General features: G+C 46.9%; 2 protein-coding genes across 3 annotated transcripts in view; one reads left to right on the forward strand and one right to left on the reverse strand.

Annotated features, from left to right (window-relative positions):
• Positions 1–9033, reverse strand: part of LOC144178836 (FAST kinase domain-containing protein 2, mitochondrial-like) — a 14321-nt gene extending 5288 nt beyond the window's left edge. Inside the window, exons 1-6 of the mRNA XM_077706967.1 lie at positions 8826–9033; positions 8102–8286; positions 7908–8037; positions 6092–6500; positions 3264–3440; positions 537–990 (exon numbers count right to left, since the gene is read on the reverse strand). Coding sequence (XP_077563093.1) covers positions 537–990; positions 3264–3440; positions 6092–6500; positions 7908–8037; positions 8102–8279 — 1348 coding nt within the window. The 5' untranslated portion in view covers positions 8280–8286; positions 8826–9033. The remainder of the gene's footprint in view (positions 1–536; positions 991–3263; positions 3441–6091; positions 6501–7907; positions 8038–8101; positions 8287–8825) is intronic.
• Positions 9034–9353: 320 nt separating this feature from the next.
• Positions 9354–23154, forward strand: part of LOC144178838 (histone acetyltransferase KAT7-like) — a 41952-nt gene continuing 28151 nt past the window's right edge. The window contains exons 1-7 of one of the 2 annotated variants that reach the window (XM_077706969.1): positions 9354–9443; positions 15997–16056; positions 17829–18012; positions 19298–19447; positions 21851–21966; positions 22427–22511; positions 23129–23146. In XM_077706969.1, coding sequence (XP_077563095.1) covers positions 9369–9443; positions 15997–16056; positions 17829–18012; positions 19298–19447; positions 21851–21966; positions 22427–22511; positions 23129–23146 — 688 coding nt within the window. In that variant the 5' untranslated portion in view covers positions 9354–9368. Of the gene's footprint in view, positions 9444–9773; positions 10087–15996; positions 16057–17828; positions 18013–19297; positions 19448–21850; positions 21967–22426; positions 22512–23128; positions 23147–23154 lie in introns of those variants that run through there. The other variant, XM_077706970.1, reaches the window with a different exon arrangement.

Genomic DNA, 23154 nt, shown 5'->3' on the forward strand with positions numbered 1-23154 from the left:
CAACACATCCACAAATGCCAAGCCAAGCCAAGGTCTAGATCACTTGGCATGCCTTCTCAACAAATATTGGCTGAGCCAGGATTCATCTCCAGTTTTGCACCTCGGGTGCAGTGTACTTAGAAGGTAAGATGTGTCGTGAAGGGGAAAAAACCAAAGGAAAGCGCAAGTCCCTTTTGTGATGAAAAAATTGTATAGAGCGCAAGCCTTCCCCAGAGAACTACAGTTGCAGCCAGTGCCACCTATAAGTTTTCAAATCAAACTAAACAATTATTTGACGGGTTTTATAAAACTTTATATCATGAAATAAAGAAATAAGATTATTTAGGGCAATAAATAACGATTAATTTAACAAACAAAACTTCTCAAACCAACTGGTAAGCAGCAGCTTCTAGGGGTGCTGCTTACAAACGCAGTTCCTCAGCAGAAATTTTCATCGCAAAAGGGACCCCTAATCAACCCCAAACGACACACCTCTCTCTTCTAGTGCACTGTACCTTGGGCACGTTCATGAACTCCCTCCACATGAAGCAACTCACCCTTGAATCTTGCCTTGGCCAAGAAGCCCTCGTCGAAAGCCCGGTCAAGCAGCTCCTTGGGGAAGCACTGCAGTCGAGCCAGGTTGGCGGCGACGCCAGCAAAGACCTGCGGCCCCATCAGCTCCAAGAGGTCGAGCTTCTCGCGACAGGACGCCAGAACGCGAGCGGCTTCGCGGAACAGCTCCGTTTGCTTCGGACACGCTGCCACCGCATTCGTCAGCGACACCACGGACACCCTCCGGTCCTGGATCACGGACTCCTGCTCCGCAACGACCCGCTCTGCGATGTGCTCCGACAGACCCGGGCTGGCGTACTCGTGCTTGAGGCAGCACTCGAGCAGCAGGGACAGCTCCCACAGGGGCCACGGGCTCTCCAGGCTGCGGTGGACGAGGGCCTCGAGAAGACGCGACCGGCGACTGTTGCGCACCAGGCTGGCCAGGAATGCCCGGATGGTCTGAAAGAGACCGAGGGCCGCAGAGAAATCTGATCAAGTTACTATTCTCTCGTTTCATGTGCACATATTGGAGCAGCATCTTTCTCTCACAAAACTAAATTAACAAACTCTTCCATTATTTCCTTAAACTAAGGCATCAATCACAAACTTGTAAAGTGCTTCTGAAAACATCTGAATCAGGCATTTCCAGTTTCCAGTTGTGCAGTTGTTTCTCCTGGCAAAAAAATAGAGCCGACAAAATAGGCAAAATATGCATGCACGTGGACACAAGCACTCTCAGACGATCCCACAAGGACACATTCTTGCTGCGCTCTTTTAGTGGCGTTCAGAAAACAACTGTGATGACTGGCATCTTTGCGCTGTGAAAAGCACTAACAGACAACGGCGACGAACTGGAGATCGAATAGGCAGTAGACAAAGAAGCAAGAAGCAAGGAGAAGACTGGCGGGAGCACACGGCGCAGGGGCCTAGCACACAGGAGGCGCCAGCTGAGCTAGAGGCAGCAGAGCTTCAAGGAGCGAGAAGAAAGATACTGACTGGGAGACGGTTCGTGGCCAGCCAAGAGACGGGCTTACGTTCGAGGTCCGGGTTCGAGGCCGCTTAACACCTGTTCTCACAACACTGCACTCATGCAGGCTGCGACGTAAGTCTGCTAACACTTTTCTAGATATGCTTCTGAAAAAATATAAATTGCCTCCTTTTAAGCTTGTTTGAGAGCACTTATGCCCTTGACACCCGTGGATCTATTCGCACATTTCTCCTATTTTGGAGGCTTTCTTTCTGCCTGCACAAAACAACCATGCAAATTGGTGACTTCTGAGGCACTCCACAACTTTCTTATTGGCCCATTAGCATTTAAACAAATGATTGAAAAGTTGAAGAATTTCAATTGACTCATTTATGGAAAAAAACTGGTAGCAACTACACACGGAGACCAACATGCAGCTCATTTGATTTCTCCAGAGCACTTAGACTTTCTTCAAATACCTTGGCACATGTTAGCCACGATTCCCTGTATATAATTTTTTCTTACTGCACCCGCGTACGTATTGCTGAACCACTCCTCAGTTGGTCTTGCAGGCATGTTTTTTTCTTTTCTTTCTTCTTTAGGAGAAGTTTTGAAGATTTGTGTGAAGCTTCTGTGCGACACCAGCAACAAGTGCCCACCCCATTCCTTTTACTCATCCTGGTTTCTAATTGTGCTACAAAGCAGCACATTATTTGGAATACCCTATGCCTTGAATAAGCCTTCGCAAGCTTTGCGTTAAGCAAGTAAGCCATGCGTGTACCGGTAGTTACATGCGAGACTTTCCTGGGTATCAGGCCAGAAAAGCTCCTAGCAAGGAAAATACGTAACGTAGAAGCACAAGAGCTGCTCAACAGTACATCCCCACCAAGAATATACAGGGTGGTATGACGATAATTGGAACCTTTTAGAAATTTTTTCTGAGTAAACGGCTAGTCGTTTCGCGCTCGAACTTCACACGAAGGTCGCATTTTGTGGCCTATTTTGTTTGACGCTGGAAACAATGCTGGTGCTCACCTGTTTATTCTGAAAATAAATAAAAACCATTTTTACCTATGGGAAAATGGCGGCCGATTTGAACGTGTGAGCCAGTGCAAGCTGATCTTGGAACGGCGGCGCCACCTGGGATATGCAGAGCGAAACAGACGATGGGGATTCACGATAGCAAGGAGCCAAATGAGGTAGCAGACAATCAGAAAATCTTTCGTCCCTAGTTTACGACGCTCATGAATACTTGCATAACAGTTGATACCAATCACAATAAAATATTCCCACGGTTCATCGTCACCAATAATTTGTTTCGTCACCTGCTTTCACATTTTCTGCAAAGCTCTTCAAAGTAACTCGGATTTTCCGATCGTCTGCTACCTCATTTGGCTCCTTCCTGGCGTGGAAAGAGCAGGAATCCCCATCATCCATTTCGCTCTGCATACCCCAGGTGGCACCGTCGTCCCAAGACCAGCTTGCACTGGCTCACACGTCTAAATTGGCCCCCATTTTCCCATAGGCGATAACCGTTTTTATTTATTTTCAGAATAAAAAGGTAAGTACCATCGTTGTTCCCAGTGTTAAACAGAATAGACCACAAAATGCAACCTTCGTGTGAAGTTTGAGCGTGAACAGAGCAGCGGTAAGCTCAGGAAAAAACTTCAAAGTGTCCCAATTATCGTCGTACCACCCTGTATGAAGCACAAGTGTGGGCACTTGCGTTTGCAGCTGAGCCTGCTGGGGCCCACACAAAACCTACCTTGGGAGGGTACGAGGACAAGTTATCGACTACGACCTGCTCGCAGCCTCGGATCAGTTCAGCCACGCAGGGGACCAGGGCGGAGCTGGAAGGGTTCATGCCTGTGGTGATGACTAGCGTGGCTGCCTGCTCGGGCTCCAAGTTTGGAATGTGGGACAGGAGGCACACGGCCATTTTCTGGAAGGCAGAGGGAAAGAGAGAAAAATTAAAGTTGTTCCACTCAATGTGACAGCTGTCGGAAGTACAGAGCCGTGATTCGCCATAATGGGCTGTAGTGCCGTTATCCGCTCACTGCTACCACCCACTGCATTTCAAATTTTCCCGCCTTCGCAGTGCTCGTGCACCCCCTGCCTGAAGCTGCGCCAGAGGGAGTTCTGTTCTTTTTGTGCTTGCTTTTCCCCCGCACGTGCCGGCATTGCACTGCCACCTTTTTTCGCTTACTATCGTAGAAACCAACCCAACGAGCATTCCCAACTAAATAAACACAGGCACTGCCGGTTAATTATGTATGTTTTGCCTCAAATGTACTAGCAGTTTTCTTTGCGCTAAACAACGGGGAGATGTATGACAAGCGCCAGTGGTTCACGAGTTTCAAACGCTCATGAATATATAAGCCGCTTGGCTTTCGAATCCTCTGGGTTACGCTGCGACGACGGAAACCCGTGTGGCTCCACTTGGGTCCAGCGAGTGAGCTACGACGACAATGCGAGCCCCTAAAGTACTCTGCACTTAAAAAGCAGCACAAGCTACAGCACACATAAAGATAGGCAATTCGACTTTTCCCTGTCCTGCAGCGCTACGCAATCGGTAGACTAATACCACGGTCATTCTGAAAGTATTGCCTCCTGTTTCTTGTGTTGACCAATGAGCATCCGAGCCAGATGTTAGTAGCGTAGTAAATAAAGCTTGAACCTTCATGCTAATGTCCTGTTAATTTAATTGTCGTGTGACAGACAGTGGCAGAACAGCAGCCTACTGAAATGACATCTGGCACAGACGTGTGTTGAATTCCTCACTGCTGGGTGAGAAAGCTTCGTGCGACGGATTCTTTGAGTGGACAATCTCACACTGCGAGTACGTGCTGTTTTGGAGGTGTGCACCAATTTTCTAGAATACCCACAGCGACTCTCGGGTGCGCACTCCGTAGGCCTAACGTGTGGGTTTGGGGTGTATGGCGTGAATCGGCACCTGCTGCTTGCCGTTCGCTTCGACCATGTCGAAATGGAGCAATCGGATAGATGCCGGGTTTGTAACACGAGGGACCCAGGTTCGTTTCCAGCAACGGCAAGCGTTCTTTTCTTTCACTTCATCCACGATCCTTCATCATCATTGTCAGAGAAAGTTGGTCTTCCAGCGGGGCGTATTGGTGTACAACGGCATCAGTAAGGACGCTCGAGCTTTGCTTTAATAAAAATAATGTCATTTTTATTTTTGACTTGGTCAGTGACCTGTGTTTCATCTTTTCAAAGACCCCCACAGCTTACCATCGCAATAGTACTTAGGCATAAACAAAAACTGCACTAGCTGACGGAGGAAATTTGACGAATCGAAATGTTGCCTCTCCTTCAAAGACGATGCTGGACTTGATTTGCTCATAAAACTTCCTGTCCTATATATATATACACTAAACGTGAACAGTACTTGCCATGCCATCTGTAAACAAGTGCAGCTACCAAAGCTCTGCACACAGACCGCAATTGGAAGACTGATAGATACATTATGAACATATGAACTACGTGATCTGTGAATGCCACCTTATGGCTGAACACTGAAATAAGGCTTCCTGCATATAACACTGAAAGTCCACATTTGTTTTTCTAAAGACACAAGCACAGAATGGTGATGGGTCATCCTGATGCTCACGTGGGTGGGGTATGAACTGAGGAGTGAGAAAACTGCCTTGCTGCACATAAAAAACAGTTACAAATGAGCAGACAGTATAGCAGCATTAGGAATCGTTAAAAGCGTGATGCTATCGTGAGGGCAAACTTTACTCATATAAAAGGGGTACTGACACCAATTCACAGTGTTAATATTATTACACAGTTCGCTTCCCTTACTCAACAGAATACCCTGGCTAAAATATGAGCGGCCTGCGACGTGTGGAACATACTTCAATTTGATTTCATTTATCGTTCCGATGGAACAGCACGCGGAGTGGCATGCAGCAAATGGCCATTGGGGTGACATCATCCTGACGTAGCGAAAAGAAGTGACGTAGCCATTTGCCTCTGACAATTGTCATAAGCATGTGACGTCACTTCACACGCACCACCCGGCGAGTGGCAACAGGACGCTGGCGCGTTCACAAACTGATGTGCATAGCCAGAGCTACAGGCATAACCACTGCCCAGGAAGGCACTCTTGCCAAAAATAAAGTTCCACACGCGGGAAAAGAGCCAATAATATAGCCCAGATTCACAATAGAAGTCGCCATCAGGACTTTTATTGAAAGCAGTCATCGAATTTCCGCCACAGTGATAGGCCTAACGCCTTTAAGCAGCTCAGTCACTCAGCTCCAGGAGCGGCACAGTCGAAACAACGCCTCCACTGGCCTCCGCAGTGTTTTGATGTCCGCAGAAAATGATGAGGTCATACCATGGTTCTGTCATACGTGCCCTCTGGGCTGAAAGTGTGTGATTACTGTGGGATTATTTTGCATTACTGCAAAGAGTGGTTGCCCCAGGTTTTAGAAGACAAGTTTCACATAATTTCGCCATCAACTTCCAAAACAACAATACAATGCCTAAGCTGCCCAATGTTCGAGTGCTGACAGCTGTACAGGCAAAGATTCTTAACACAGCGACACAAAATGCGAGACGAATTACCTCAACAAGAGCGGGGTCCAGTTCTTTCCCGTAGGCAAACTTGAAGCATCGCACAACATCGGCGACATTTGTGAAGTTCAGCTGTATGGGCAGCTGGGCTTGAAACACCAACGGCACGGCTATCTTGAGGGCGTCAATTATGGAGGAGCTCGACTTCTGCGATCGCAAGTGCGCGTCCAGAAAAATGAGCTGCGGCAACGTTAATGTGTTGATGTTGTGTTTCAGCATCTGGCCAATGGCTTGCACAAGGGCTGTGTTGGCCGGGATCTGGAAGAACGTGGTCAGGCGGAGCATGGATAGGACATCTTCTGTCTCGTAGAAACGCATCCGCTTGAGTGCTCTGTTGCAGAGCTCTCGAAAGCCAGGGTGGGATGTCAAGGCCTTGAAATCCAAGCGTTCGGGATGTTGCCTGAAGTAAAAAAAAAAAGAAAAAAAAAAAAGACAGGGAGGCAGCCGGTTATTAGCCATAATACACTAACAGGAGGAAGGCTGCTGATCAAGTGATCTTGCTGTGCATTAATTTTCAAAGGGGACAAGCAGACAAAGCACACATTTGGTTCATTGGAAAGAATGCCTCATTAGAATCATTCTAACACTACTTTTAACGCAAACTTCGCTCAAATAAGCTATACAATTATGAAAAAGGGAATGGCCATGCAACCCACTAGCTCAATTCCCGCAACACAGAACCTATGATGCCATATGTGCCAGCTCTGCGATTGGCTGAGGCTGGAAAAAGCAAATGCAAATTAGGCAGAGCTTATAAGCATGCCGAACGAGCTTTTGGTGCCTAAATTTATGGCACGTTCGTTTTATAGCAGTAAGAATGGTGGAGCAAACAGTGGAAATTCTGAAAGTAGACATAAATGTAGAAGTACTGATGCGTACTGCTGTTGGTACTGCACACACAATGCTTATTTTAGCTGCACTGCAGTGCAGCGCTTTGGGGTTGTCTCAGACGACACTGGCCGATTGGTGTAAGGTATGGGTCTTACGTGCCCATATTTCTCAAGCGAACACCACATTTCATGAAACGATTATTTTCTACCACAACAAAAACAAGCCAGGTGCATATCCGGTCACAAACAAAGCAAAGGCAGAAAACAGCTTAGCACCTTTCCATACATGTTTTTCATACACTTTTGGGTGGCTACATTTCCTTCATTACAGATAAGTGCACCTTTCCTATTAAATGAGGACACAACTTAAGGATGTCCCATAATCGAAACATCTTTGAGCAGCTTTCAACTGCTGCAATTTCTTTTTTCTGCACTAGTACTATGAGGGGAATATGGGCTTATCAGCATCAAAAAGTTGATCATGCTAATAAGCTGGTCATCCAGTGGCTGATGCGGATAAGCTCTTGTTTCCCTCAAGATATCAGGTATACCATAGCTTTTAAGCCTCCCTGTGGCTGAGATAGCCAGCACTCAGTAAACTGCAGCAGCCAGACTTGCTACGACAATGTAATGGAACACAACAGAAGATCAAGATTTGTCAAGCTTTAGTGGTTCCGCTTCCAGTGGCTGAATTCTGTTAAACGAATGACGGCTGCCACTTTAAAATGACGGCATACTGATGTGCGAAATGTATGTCTCCCTTGGCTCAAGAGTCCTCGACAAGCAAAAAATATTTATTTTTTCTTTTCAATGCACCAAGTGCAATGCACACTTGCTCATAACAGCGACGCAGGCCGACTTTAGCCAGAACCCCATCTTCCCAGCTAAGCAACGCGAATGCTGTTGCTATTACCACCAGAACAATTTCACAAGAGCAACAATAAATGAAACGAAGTTAATACTTTTTGTGTACACACCTGATTACATCGTGCAGGCAAGTAAATGCAGTGAGCACCTGCGCATTGTTCATGACACGGTGATGCTGGCCGACGAGTTCAAGAACTCGATCCGTCGTTTTGGCCCTCTGCAACTGCTCCGTGAGAATGTCTAAAAAAGTGGGGGAGGAGTTAGTGGTGAAACTAAAAATTCCAAGTGCTGTAAAAGTGGGCACCTGCATCCTTCGTTGGTGCACCAGGCACAAGAGGAGCCTTCGGTTTGGCTGTGGTTAAGGTCACCTGTCCACCAGAAGAGGCATCCGAAGAGTGCGGCCTGAACACCGGCAGCAGTCTAGGCGTCACGGCCCGATGCGACAGCACTCTGTACAACGTCCACGGTACCCTTTTCAGCATTTTGGTCCTGTAAACGAGGGTATTAATAGGTAATTTGATCATTCACAAGTCACAAGCACACAGACTCCGTCGCAATAGCAGTTTATTATAAAGGCTGTGGCTAGCGTTACGTCCAGACGTAACTACAGTCCCCGCTGAAGTAGTTACGTCCAGCCTCTCCAGCCCAGAATCCAGAGTTTAGAAAGCCCCTTGAACATTGAGAATTCAAGTAATGGTGCGAAAGACGATAATTCAAGAGAGTATGATCGCCAAGCACGCTGCTGGGATTTACAGGGTAGTTTCACGTTTCCCGGTACCGTTTTGGTGTCTCGACATGGTGTCTCACCTTGTCTAGGGTTTGGTGTCTGGACATGGTGTCTTTCCCGGTACCGTTTTGGTGTCTAGACAAGGCAGGGGTCTAGACTTGAAGAGCTTAAAGTTTCTTTACAATCCTTGCACTTAAACTGACAATATTCAAGGATTTTGAATAACCGGAAAGATTAACTTTTGAGCAGCATTTACAGTCGTCTTTATTCAACCTTGGGGACATGCTCGCTGTGTACTTGCCTTTTTTTTATTTTCTGGCCGACACTAAACGATGGTCTTGATCGCAGCTTGGGAGTTCATTTCCTGCGCACTGCTCAGGCCTTTGATGACACTTGCTGTAAATAATGCATTTACCGGTAAACTGGTGCCACTATTTTTAAGCGCTGCCTTCAAGCAGCAATCAAGCACATGGACGCGGCCATTTAAAAGCTACTAAAAAAAAAACAAAATGAACAACGTTGCCAACATGCTTTACTTCTATCACTACGTTTAGCGATAAGCTGCTGGTGTGAAACAGTTGTACACTAAATTGAACGCAGCTTGAATGAGGTGAAAGAGACAAAAATTACGTTTATTTACAGTTTTACTTAGCATACCCGCGGAAAGAAACTATATGGGTCATTTTTCCTTTCTCCATGCTACAGGTCTATGCTACAGGCTGTACCGGCTGTACCAGGCTGTACTACAATAGAATACAGGAAACAATTTTATTTTTTAGCCCGTGCATGGAAGAAAGATCAGTGAAAGGAGTTTCTCGCTTGCACTGACGTGACTGTAGCTGACATGTTGGTGCACTGCTTGCACGGGCCCATTCTACGGCAGCGTGAGCAGATCGTAGACGACGCAGTTGACTTAAAGGTAAAACAAGTTTATTGGCGCGAAATTGTGGTCCCCTAACAACCCTAACAACTCAACAAATACACAGGCGGCGAAACAGCAGTCAACAAAGCATGGAGGAAAGCAACAAAGTGACGTGCGTAGACTGTTTGCGGGTATTTATCTTTCGGCGCGGGAGTATATTATCTCTATGGGCGCGGGTGTTTATCTTTCGGCCCCTACTGTTGCATGTTAGGTATAAATAAGTCATGTAATGAAACCTTAATGATGGCAATTTACCCAAGTACGTTGCAGTCCGCATTTTTTGCATGTTGCGAGATATTTTCGGTTTCGTTTGTGCGTTTTGCTAGCAGCAGAGGGCGCTTTCTAAAACTTCGTAACGGAGAAAAAAAAAACAATGCTAGTTTACCAATAAATAGGATGTTTTAACATATATTTTTCAGTCCACCAGGACTTGTTTCGTCGACGGAAACCCTCTTTTATTGTGTTGATCGGTTATTTCAGAGTTAAAGATATTTATTTGCTTTTCCGACTCTGCGCTGTGCAAGTCGTCTAGCCCTAACTGTCGGTGTGTGGCAGTGGCGAATACTAGTGATGTGATCAACGGAAACCGCTGCAATAATAATATGAATCAACAAGTGGATGGGGCTTGTGTAGTTCGGCGGTAAGTGTATGAGATCTGGCAAAGTCTCAATTTTCTCATTTTCAGGCTGCAGTACGTGGGAAACTGGCGGTGCTTGCCGCTCAGGCAACTGTCGAGAGCAGTGGCCGTTGCCCAAGTATTGTGGAAGCAAAATACGTGGTGTCCAGCAGCACGTCATCAGTGCTAACTAGCTGCGCACATCAACAGCTTCTAAGATCTTAAAAATCAAGCGATAGATCGCAGCTTTTCCGCCCACATCGAGGCGTGTTTTCGGTTGCCGACGCGGTGATCGCGCACAGCTAGCACCCCTAAACCCCTTGGTGCTTGCGCAGCGGTAGAACACTGCAGACGCGGCCATCGTTGCGGTTACTGAGAAATTTCTGTACGCCCAGTCTGGTCGCAGCTTGAAATACATGCCTTAGGCATCGCAGATAACGCCACGATAGCGGTAGAGACAACTCGTACGTTTGTAAACAACCGCTACGCCGCGCCTAGCTCTTGTATACACTGTGCGACCCGGCTGGTTAGGTTCCTGCGTAACGTGACCCATGGGGTGGAATTCAGCCAGAAACTTCGGTCTATTACCGCCGAACGAGAGAGCAACAGAAGTACGCGCGGTTCGAGCCCCTCTAGCTCATGTGTGCCGTTATGGAGTAAGCATACTGAGCCATCGTAACACAGCTGTGCTGTATGTTTTAGCCAGTGCGTCTGTGCGTAGAAAAAGCGACCTGCTCTGCCCGAAATCTTCAGTGTGAGTGAGCCGTTAACGGCTGTTTACTGCTATTCGCATTAACCGAGCCCGTAACTTCATGCCCGGCATCGCAACTTCAAAAAAAAAAAAAGTTTGTGACGTCACTAATGGTACATGAAGATGCTCGTGAGTCTTGTGGTGTTGTTGTAGGCGAACTGAACCAAGAGGGGGCGCTGGGCCAGTAAGACATATTTTGAGATGTTGAGCTTTGGGGTATCTCTGGTGAAGCTCTTGTGAAGGCGGGAAAGGGGTAAGTTTGAGAAATTTTGACTGAAAGAGAGCACAGGAAAAAGTTCCCATGCAAACAGCAGATGGGCCCGACGGAATACCGATGCAGCTAATAAACCAATTTGAAATTCAAGCGTGAATAAAAGAAAATGAAATTTTTGGGGCAACTGCAGAGGGAATTTAGAATAATTTGTGCGTGTCTACTCAGTACAATGCATTTTCAATGGCCCTGGGTAGGAGGTTATGGATTAGCTTCTTCGGGCATAAGGGCGGCTTGTGGCACTGTAAATGGAGAATCCCTGTCGAGTATTCTGAAACTGCAGGGTTTAGATGACCAGTTTGTGCATTTATATTCGCGATGGCTGCGCCGCCTACCGCTGCTACTCTGCGGCATCTACGGTTGGAGCGCTGTGTGACTGATAGGGGCTCATGCGGTCTTTTGGTTCTCTTTTGGTTCTTTTTGCCTTTCTGTGCTCTCAACAACTTGTTATGGTGACGTCTTTAAGCAAATAGGGCATTTAGGGCACTTCAAAAAACAGCTGCGGCTTAGTAGAGTGCTCAAACGCCAACAAAAGTTATCTGGTGACGCGGTTCTCCGCACTTCCTAATCTTCCTTATGGCATTCAGCAACATCAGTAGCACATCACCACTGTCACCTCTAAACACATCAGGCGCAAGTGAATTCTATTGTAACCTCACTTAGATGTTATACTGGCACAGTAAGAGGTTGGTTTCGTCCTGCAGCGCTTACAACGAATGCGGTTTCGTTTTGAATTCATATGTCTTAGAAAAATGTGTTTCTGGGATGGGATTACGCAATATACCTGACAACCACTTATGACTTGTATGGGAATATAAGCCACACGATATTGTTAAGCGTAATGCAAGGCTCTGACTCGTTAAATATGTGCACACTCACACTTATGGCAAGAACCAAAGTAAGTTAATGAAACCACGTAATAATAAATGGTCTGCAAGTAGGGAAGAAACAGAATAGCCCCTACGGGAATGAAAAAACCCAGTGCAGCTTCGGAAATGCTAAAGACGTTCGTCTAAGCTTGAGCCAGGTAGGACTCGCCACATCCAACTAGATGCGAAATGCACTGCTATTTCGCAGAAGTGGGGGTGGGGGGGGGGACGCTTAACTATCGTTGTCAAATACGGAACGACATCAAGAAATGAACGTTTTAGTAATCACACACATAAGCTACGCGCTCACTTGGCTTTTGTTTTTCAGCTTCAACGAACATTCCATAACGTTTATCTTAAGCGCAGAAAAAAAAAAAACAGAGACACAGTAGACAAGGACAAGCGCTTGTCCTTGTCTACTGTGTCCCTGTCTTTTTTTTTTTTTTTTCTGCGCTTAAGATGAACGTTATGGAATACCAACTAGCCTGAACGCAAGCCCTTCTTCAACGAACAGCTGAACACTTGGCAGATGCATTTTTAAAAGTACAGGGTAGGCAGTTCACAGAGGATAAAAGGTGTCGCTGGATGTGCATGGTATATAAGGCTCTATAATTCTAGTTTGTACGAGTTTCTGCAGTCTGTCTGCACCATATGATGATGTTTCAAAAAAGAGGTCAGTAGCGGACGCGGCTTACTTTTTAAACCCATAGCCGCGCTGCTCGCTGAGGATCCATAGCCGATGATGAATGAATGCGGGTGCTCACCTCAGGACAAGACGATCCAGCATTTTTTTTTTTTTTTTTTTTTTTTGTCGCGTGCTGATCCCCTATACTTGGTGACAACTTAAGAACTGCACCGGAAGTTGCCGCTGTGCCTTATCACCGTAGCCGGATGTTTTTCCGCGCGGCGCAAGTAGGGCGTTACTGGGAATATTTTGAATATGGCGTGAGCCGTTCCCGTAATTTTTTGGACTTAATATGATTATGAACGACTCCAGTGACGACAAACAAACTGCGTGAGACAAGGCAGACGATATCATGCATTCATAGCAAGCCCCTTTCAAAACGCGCGCGCACTGACGTCACGGGTCCGGCGCTTTGGCGGAGTGACACACTACATGAGGTGGTGCCGTTCTTGAGTTGTGACCGAGTATAGTATAACTTTGCATTATCCATCGTATTTCTGTCGTAGAGTGTTCGTGAAATTTATGCCACATTGGCTTGTCCGGATATTGTCTCAGATCAATATCTGAGGTATGATACAGGCAAGCGTAACTGGCGTGCTGTCAGGTATGACTGTTCCGCTAGGTTATGTAAGCACACACACACACGAAACCAATTTACATCGTACTGTATTGTTGTAGCATGACCATCTGAGGAAACGCTGCTTACAGAGGCACTGTTAGTAAATTTCTGGGGAGTGGAATTACAATCAGCTCCATGCGTATACCGGTTTTACGACGCCAGCCTGTGACACGCACCTGGAGCTTGTACAGACCGAGTGTACAGCACTAAGACCGCGTCAAACATTTACACACTTGTAAATACACCACAAGCGCAGAGTGACTGCTCTACATAAATATGTATTTCCAACGCATACATATGGTAAATTTCGATCGTGAACGTGTGCCGCAAAAGCAGCGGCGACAATAGGGAGTGGGCCGGAGCGACCTGCGGCTGCTTTCGAAACGGCCGCTAGGGGGATTTCAGTGGCCACCCCTACAGGCAGCGCTCAAGGCGTATACCGAGACTACCGGGGTCATTTCACGTGGAAAGGACCGAGAGCCATACAGCAGGTTAGCATGTGCGGAGGGTTGAAACAGGGATGATGTTTGAGCCCGCTGCTGCTCATACACTACGTGACAGGGCGGAAAAAGAGGCTTGAAAGAAGTCGGCTAAAGTGTAACTTTAGTTGTTTTTTTTTCTTTTCTTTTCTTTTTTTTTTTTTCTTGCTTTATGAAGTTTGAGCCAGTTGTATTAGAACGAGCAGCTTTGGAGGTAGGTATACCCAAAATGATGGTCCATGTGTGATCAGTAGAAAGGGAACAGGCAATTCAACACATTTCACTGGAAGGGGTTACTATATATTATCCGTTCACATTTATGCGAGGGAAATGATGTGTTTTGAAAGCCTGCAATCCTATTTGATCCTTAACTTCTTTTGCTGGCATCAGCCAGCTGTGCAGTTAAACTGTCTCCCCGGCGGCTCAGTGGTCAAGGCATTTCGCTACTGAGCAGATGGTCCCAGGTTTGATTGCCAACCTTTTTGGCTGTTCTCCTCACAGAGACAGAAACAGGGAAATGCGAGATGTACAAGGTTTTGGTGTGTGTTAAAGATACCCTCGTTGTCTAAGTTAATCCCTAGCCCTTCACATTGGTGTGCCTTAAAGCTGAGGTGTAATTTGGGGACGCGAAACAAGCCTGAATTCAACCCCCCCCTCCCACCTATTTTTCTGCTCAGTTTTGCTGTTATTACGGTCGGGTAATTGATGGAAATTTTCTTGTGCATCACCACCATGAAGTCAAGTGTGTTTTTATGGTCACCACCATTCTTGTTAATTGTCTAGAGTAATTGAACACATTTTGCCTCAAGATTAGTATGCTTACCGCTGTGATGTAGATGTCTTTTGAATGGAGGAAAGTCAAGCATTGTATTTATGGCCTTTTCAACTGAGCATGTGCAATGCGCAACACACGTGTCTACAGGGCGTTTCAGTGAAGTCTTTAATTTTAAAAAAAGAGGCTTTCGGAGGTAAAATTTGTTTTTCTTGCATGAAGTGATCAGGGGCTGTGGTGGACGCATTTAAACGAGCTACAATTGCCATTTACGGTAACAATTAATTAGTACTTGTTTATTGACTTCTTAATTATTGCAGTTAGGCATCTGATTGTAATGTGAAAATTGTGGAGGATCATCAGTGAAACCGATATCCAGCGTCAGATTTGCGAAAATGTAATTGTCAGCTGAACTATGGGCTGAGTACTTCAGTCCTCCGAACGCGCGGTTCTGGAGATCAGCGCCTAACAATCGTACGCCTAACTGCTATAATTTAAAAGTCAACAAAGTACTAATTAATTTTTATTGTAAATGGCAACTGTAACTCGTTTTAATGTGCCTGCCACAGCCGTTGATCACTTCGCGCAAGAAAAACAATTTCACCTCCTACAGTCTTTTCTTTAAATTACTTGAAGTCTTCACTGAAACACCCTGTATAATGCAGCCTTTCGTACTTCCGGCCATCTGGTGCCCTGGCACAAAGAAATTTTGAAGCAACCACTGTGCCTTTGTGAAGCCTAAGCTGGCTAGGTCATGCTCCAACAGTTGTTTGAAGAGCTTTTATGAGCACTTTTAAGACGTATCCATTTGGTTGCTGTTGTAGAACCTGCTGTTGTAGATGCTGTTGTAGAACCTGCTGTTGTAGACGAGTGTGTTGTGCACTATAATAGCAGGGCTGTTATGTACTGCAAGTTTTTCCCCAGTGAGCTGAAGGGCTACAGCATTAAAGGGACCTTGCAACACTCTTTTCAACTTTTTTTGAAATCTTAAATGCTTGCAGAACGTAGTCACCCAACACACCCAGTACTTAGATTAGGGGGTCACAAAGTACCTCAGCCAAAAATTACTGCTCTATGCCCATCAGATAACTTGTAAACTTGCTCAAAAGATTTTTCTCTCTTTCCCGGTCTTGACGTTCTTCGACGGCCCGATTCACGTCACTGAGGCCATGAAGCGGCTGTTGGCCGGTCTTCCTTCAGCTGCAGCAATGAACGCTTTTCGGTAGCAACTTTAAAAATAAAGCCACAAAAACAAAGCGGACATGGAAGGCGTATCTGGTGCGACGAGCAAATCACGCAGTGCCGCTCCATGCTGGCTGTAACTGTAGCTTTCGCCGTGCTTCCAGACGTGAAGTAGAGTGAAAGCGCTTATCGAAAGTGTTGTGCGGTCCCTTTAAAGCGTCCTGATTGCTTGCGGGGGGCTTCTACACAAGCCTTGTGTTCACCTGGCAGTATCCACCTTTATGGTACTTCTTTTCTCTCTTGCAGGGCCTGTGTGTAGACTCAGCGCAAGCGTTTGACCAAAAACTCATCATGCCAAAGAGGAGGGTGAGGGGCATCAAAATATCACTGGCTGTTGACCAATCCTTGTGTCCTGTGGATAAGGCATCACATTTTGCCCTCGGCAATATGTTCAGAGCTTGGTTTTTCTGGCATTGTGCAAAATTAAAGTAAACAAATTTTGAACCTTCACTGTTACGGTCCTCTTCATGCCACATCTTTGCGAGATGCTAAACGTGTGCCACCAAGCACCGAGATTGTTTTTTTGCAGTTGTTGAAAATTTTATTTGAGCACACTTTCGTACTGTTCTCAAGCAATTGGAATGATGAACAGTAGCAAACTGTTTTCTGTTTTCCCTACTGAGGGAGCAAAAAGATCGTTCAAATTAGAGAGCAGCCTGAAAAAAAAAAAATAATGTGTGAAGAGGTACCAGATTTGTTGGTCACCTTGTGCAAGCCAATAATAATTACCTGGTCTGAAAATTTGGTGCCTGAAAATGCTGCTGGAAGCTGTGTAATATATTGTCTTGATTAGTTGCAATAATGCTTAGGTTTCCTTACGCTAACTACCACTGCCATCGTCTTGCTGTAGGAGATGCTTTTCTAGACAGGATTTCTTCATTGTTGAATCAAATACAGCATGCAGTGTTCAGAGTTTTTCACCTTATTTTGCATGTTACCTGCTGCAGTAAAAAAAAAAAAAAAAACACCTCTGGGATCAGGAACTCAAAAGCTGGTGGTGTCCCAGCTTGGTCAGGGGAAATGCTAAATGCGAAGTGACATTTATAGCAGGTGGGAGAGCACAAACACATTATCAAAATGTGTTGGTACAGCGATTTAGATGTGATTTACAGGTGCTAACATACAGTTTTCATATACTTCCTGCAAGGCACCTGGTAGAGCTTCTGTGCTGATTTTTTTCTTTGAAAGGAGTAGTCACACGAAATTTCAAAGCTTAGATAATTATGTAACATGCTTCCTTTTTATCAAGAGATATCTCCCAGAAAGTTTCAACAGTAACCGTTCAGCATAACATATTTTAAATCTATTTTAATCTTTCCCCGCACGAGAAAGCCCAGAGTGGGCCGGCATGACATCATCTGCTCCTTGCCCCACACTGCCAATGTCAAGGCTCCCATGACGTAGCCGATGCGCCGGCTGCAGTTGGCACACACTGCTGTGCCGTGTGTATCACGTCATGGTTTTGGGACTGATGTCATGCTGCCCGGGCACGGTGGGATTATGAAAACCTTGGCCGGTCTTGGCGCGCGCGTGCGCTTGCTCGTGCATGCGTCCAGACCGTCAGCGGTGCGACAAGAATGGGGACGTCATGTGCACCCTTGTGTCATGGCAGCCGCTCAGCATTCGTTTTGTCAAAACCAAAACTGACACGAATAAACGACGCTGCAAATGATTGTTTACGCTGCCCTCGTCTGTCTAATGTGCCATTCTATGATTAGTGGGCTAATAGTCACCCATAGCAGCGAAAAAACGTAACGAAAATTTCGTGTCAGTACTCCTTTAACCACCAAAAACTAGTCTGGCTGATCAGAGGGTGTATCTTTGTCAGACTATATTTTATGGAACATTTTTGGTACTTCTCACCTGTGTTGTTGTGGAAGTCGGTGCATCATGTGGCAAAAAATACCACATTTTTACCACCTTGCAGAAATGGTTCAGTGATTCCACTAATAAGAGAAATCTGGGTTTTCAGCTTGTGGTCACAATACAGTCTGGTTGTCAAAGCGTCGGTGCTGGTGCGTGCTCATTAAGCTGTTTCCCAGCCTGGTAGTCACTCTGCCTCTCTCTTCTGCTTCCAGCGTCAGCTGAAGAGCACCAGCTCCGACGGCTCGGATGAAATGGAGCCTCCACACGTGATCACACGGGGCCAGTCACGTAAGAACTCGGTTGCCAGCAGCGCTGGACTGGCGGGCAGGGCCACCACCACCACTGGCTCCACCCTTGCCACTCCACCACAGACGCCTTCCAGGGAAGCATCAGAGGGTAAGGAGTGGGTCGGCACTGCTTGGTGAACGACCCTGTGGCTTTAAAAGTAAAGACGGAGTTAGAGAAGTGGCCTCTCAGGCCGTCAATAAAACAGCTGTGCAATAGAGCTCCCATCATAGTAACTCCCTGTATAGCTAATTCACAGTTGTAAGTGCTTTGCTGGTCCCAACTGAATTCCTGCACTCTATCTTGAAAACTACGTGCGTGTTGTTAGTAGTGAAGCAAAGGGTAGTAAATGTGGACAGCCTGAGAAACGTTCTTATTACCAATGCCGCTGGTGCGCTGCGCTGTGTGCGGCTGCGCATCCATGGATGCACACATGAAAGCATCATCTATCATCCATGCTTGATGCTTTGCTGGGAAAAAGCATCAGACGGTACGAGTCGTGCGTTTACAGGAAGTTCCTTTATTGCTGAGGAATTAGTGCTTCTACGTTTGTTCTGTACGTCATCAAAATATTGACCTTTGCCGTCAGTGTCGGAACAATTCTGGTGGCTGAAGCAAGTGCTTGGCGTGACTCCCGTATGAGAAGTCTCCAAATATAGGAAAACCATTTTTTAGGTTGCGATTCTTTGCTGTAGTGTGGTTCCGCTCTTGGATAGTGCTGTCGGCATGTTTGGTAGGGCCCTGACGGGAGAGATAAATGGTGCATACGGGAACGCAGTGCGGCATCATTTATTGAGCAGTGTCAGTCAAAAAGAAAGGTGGCTGGGTAGTGACGGCTTTGGGCAATGCTTCCAGCTTTGGTAGGGTGAACAAGCACAGGACCGTTGTCGAGTTCTGTTTCGTCTCGGGCCTTGTGGTCTGAGCCAGAGTCGCGCAGTGCACTGCCTTGGATTGTTACCGACTCAAAACACATGCTTAGAACATGTTGAAACACTGGGACGAGCGCAAAGGCTTTCGCATGGCTTTCTTCAAATTATCGTCTGCACCCCCGGCCGGCGGAACCAGCCAAGCTGCGGCGAGCAGAAATCAAGCAGACGACCGGTTATGGAAGCTGCTGAGAAGGCCCAACAAGGAGCCGAAGGGATCCGAACACATCCTAGTGGGCGGTGCTCGGGCAGCTTCTTTTCTCTGCCGCTGGAGGGCGCTGCAATCAACGGTCTCAGCGGCGCCAGTTTGGCGACTTTATCAAAACGAAGAGCACACGTTCGTTTTGTAACCTGTGTCTTCACCTAATAATATATCTTACACCGTGGCTTAGATTAAAGTGCAGGATGGCTTTGTTAGTGCAAGTGCATTCAGCACATACAGCACTCTCCCCTGTCTTTGGTGCCCGCAGAAGCAGGCGAGGCGCCGAGCAAGCGGCTGCGGCAGGTGCGGCTGCGCCTCTCCGTAGAGCCCCTGTGCAGCGTGTGCTCCCAGGCACTGCTCGAGAGCCGTCGAAGCCCCCCTGCGCAGCTCATCTCCTGCTCCCAGTGTGACACTTGTGGTGAGTGTCCTCCTCCTCCTCCTCCTCCACCACCACACCCACACAGCTTCTTGTTGTGCACAGTGGCTGCCTCTTTGCATCCTTCGCCCAATAGTCTCACTGCATTGGCAGTATTGTGATTGCGGTGATTGTCCTGCCGGGATGTTTAGGCCAAGTTTTAGTGTGCCTAAATGATTTTCCCGCCGGGATGTTTAGCACGAGGACGCGGATTCGATTCCCGGCTGCGGCGGCCACTTTTCTAATGGAGGCGAAAAGCAAAAACGCCCGTGTGTACGAGATTTCGGTGCACATTAAAGGAGCCATGAAGAGAAAACAAAAGTTTGTTTTATTCGAAAGATTAGGTGTTTCATAGTACCCCAAGCGCTTTCCCGGAAGCAAATGATGCTTTATTCACTGAGAAATAAGGCAATTTAAGCCAAAATTTTAAATCTCCCGCTAAAATTGAACATTCCGTGACGTGTACAATGGCGTCATAGAGCCGGTCCATGAAACAGATACTTAGTATGTCAACTCCATATAGCACCCACACGCGGGAGTCGATCGAGACGGCGGCCATTTTAAAAATACTAGTAAAACCTAGTGCACCCGCAGCCCTAGTCATGGAATCGCCTGATCCGGGGAACAAAACTCTCGCCGAGGAGCTCGGGCTTGCATTTAACAACCTCACACCACAAAAACGCTCAATGCTTCTAAGTGCACGAGCGGCAAGAGTTGTGGGATACGCGGTGGACGGGAAAGCGACCATTCCGCGATAGCCACAACAGACGAACGCCCAGCCGTCGGCACCGCTGCCTCGTCAGCCCCGTCGCGACGGACGAATATAGACTGGTACGTATGTGCCGTATTTTGATTACGGTTAATAATAGTTCAATATCAGTAGCAGTATCACTTATGCCAGTTGGCCGGTGTCGTGTATGGAAAGCCGTTCGCGCGAGCTCTCTGCTTCGACCAGAAAGATACGAACGTCAATGCGCGGTGTTTACGGCATTTTTTTCCCCAAGGTCAGAGCGATTTGACGAAGTCGGCGACGAGCGCCAGCATGTCCCAGGAGTGAGCTAACGTAAGGGTCCCTGCCGTAACTGAACAAACTGAAGTTTTCAGTGGTTGTAAACTGGAAACGAGCTCGTAACGACAGCAGCAAGCCAACACCATTCGAAACTTACGCGACGACTGGCACTATCTCGTCGCTTCTTGCTGTTCCTTACTCCCCTCGTTTCTATTTTTACCTTTGCTGGTTGGCGATATGACGGCCAACCTCCTGTGAAGGGATTACGATACGAAGCAAGGCCGCGGCTGTGCGTGCTGGAACGGTTCGTTGGCCCCGAAGAGCCTCGAACCCGAAAATTCGTCTGCGCGACGGCGAGATGTCGAGATCGGCCGCGGCGCTAGTTTCGTACGCATTGGCGCACACGCTTGCGAGTTCGTTCGGACCTTCAACCGTTTACTCCACTGTTCTTTGTCATAATAAGAATGTGCAGTATGTTTCACGGGCATTTAGCTCGCTATGCAAGCTGTAAGCGCTGCCTAACATGCGTTTGCTTTTGCCGGCCTCCGCCAATCGCAGAGCTTAGCCCATGTGACGGCATAGGTTCTGTTGCGGAAAATGAGCTGGTGGGTCGCATGGTCATTTCCTTTTTTCCTAATTATGTAGCTTATTTGAGCGAAGTTTGCGTTATAAGTGGTGTCGCTATGGTTCTAACGAGGCAATCTTTCGAATGAACCAAACTTGTGTTTTCTCTTCATGGCTCCTTTAAAGGTCCCCAGGTTGTCAAAATTAATCCAGAGCCCTCCACTACGATGTGCCTCATTGCCTGCGTTGCTTCGGCGCGTTAAAACACTACACTCAATCAATCTGCTGGAATGTTTAGGCCAAATTTTAGGGGAGGTGGTTGAAGTTTTAATTGGGTGCTGGTGCCCAGTTAGTCAGCCAGATTTGAATTGTGAACAGTAGAGGTTTGGGGAAGGCTGTTCATTTGATACTTCGGAACCAATTTTCTCTTGCTCTCTACACTTGCACATTTTTTGAGGCGCGGCTTAGTGAGGTTTTGGAAGAGAGGGGTTCCTTTTGGTTTGAGTGCTCTTGTGTTTGCAGTTTATACAAAAGAGGTCAACAACGATACACTATTCACTTTGCAGGAAAGCCAACAGCCATTTGTGAGAAAGAGTCAAAAACAGTATGTGCAGACTTTTCAGCAGCCAACTTGTAGTGTCGCAGCCAAAGGTCTGAAAGGCCTATGCAGGCTGTTTGATAGGGTTTGTTCTGTGGTCACCTGAGCTGCTTTCCATGGTGGAGAAACCCATTGTAACTGCGCAACCGCACCTTCTTTGGGGAGCTACCCTACAGTTTGTGGGTTTATTGCAGGCCTGAACTGGCCTTATACTAGCTTTCCCATGCTCGTGCAGCACACCCTTTCTGCCTGGGCCTGTCGGAGCAAGCGGCCAAGGTGGTGACCACGTATGACTGGAAGTGCCACCGGTGCCGGGTATGCGAGACGTGCCACCAGCCGGAATCTCCCTCCGTGAGTGCTACAGACACGACTCTCACAGGCTTTTTCATTTTTGATCGTCTGTTGCGTGGTGCAGCTACCTCCGTTTCAGTGACAACATAATCGCCGAGGGGGATGAAGCCATTGAATTAGTGCAGGAAGTGCTTATGTTTCAGCTGCACACGCACCTAGCTGGGCCTGGTAAAATTCCTGCAAATTCACACTTGTTCACCATCGTTCCTTGGCCTGCACACCTGCCGCGTGGTTCTTCCATCCATCCCTCTAACGATATTGCTTGCAGATGTGAAGCAAGCAAAGGTGTGGGAATTTTCTTTCTTGGGCGTGGCTCTACCTTAAGTGTGTGTTACAGTGAGAAACGTTGGTGCTTGTGTCTTGCTGGGAGTCTTTTTTTATTATGTCTTTTTGAGTCTGATCTGATGAAATTAAACTTTCCTTTTGTCTGCTGTGTTTGCTTGTTCTCCTGGTCCTTCAGGCGCTGTTCGTGCTGTGCAAGAATTGCGACCGCTGCTTCCACCAAAGTTGCCTCCCGTCCCAGGCACTGAACAAGTCTTCTCTAGGTGAGGATACCCCTGCACCAAGATTGGGCTTGGCTGTGGCTGACTCGTCTACAGGTGCACAAACTCAACAGAATTTTAGTTTACCCGAGCGGACTCTTAGCTGAAATTTTTGTCAAAAAATTTGAAAAGTACAAAGGTTGGGCTGCAACCTTATTGACATGTTACACCTACTGGCACATCTCTCTCTCTCTCTCTCTCTCTCCTCTCTCTCTCTCTCTCTCTCTCTCTCTCTCTCTCTCTCTCTCTCTCTCTCTCTCTCTCTCTCTCTCTCTCTCTCTCTCTCTCTCTCTCTCTCTCTCTCTCTCTCACACACACACACACACACACACACACACACACACACACACACACACACACACACACACACACACACACACACACACACACACACACACACACACACACACACACACACACACACACACACACACACACACACACACACACACACACACACCACAATACAATACATGTTGCAGTAACTACTTTCCTGTCCTTTCATGGAAAATTAGTTACTACGCTTGATTTTCTAGTGCTCAATATGATGAGGTGTTGCCTCCTTTTTCAGGAGGCGTTTTTGAATACCCTAATGCCATGCCTGTCTCATCCCATTGCAGACAAGTGTGGCCGCTGTACCGAGACC

This window comes from Haemaphysalis longicornis, unplaced genomic scaffold, assembly GCF_048455015.1.
Source record: "Haemaphysalis longicornis isolate Haplotype H1 unplaced genomic scaffold, Haemaphysalis longicornis Haplotype H1 scaffold_4, whole genome shotgun sequence".
Classification (NCBI taxonomy): domain Eukaryota; kingdom Metazoa; phylum Arthropoda; class Arachnida; order Ixodida; family Ixodidae; genus Haemaphysalis; species Haemaphysalis longicornis.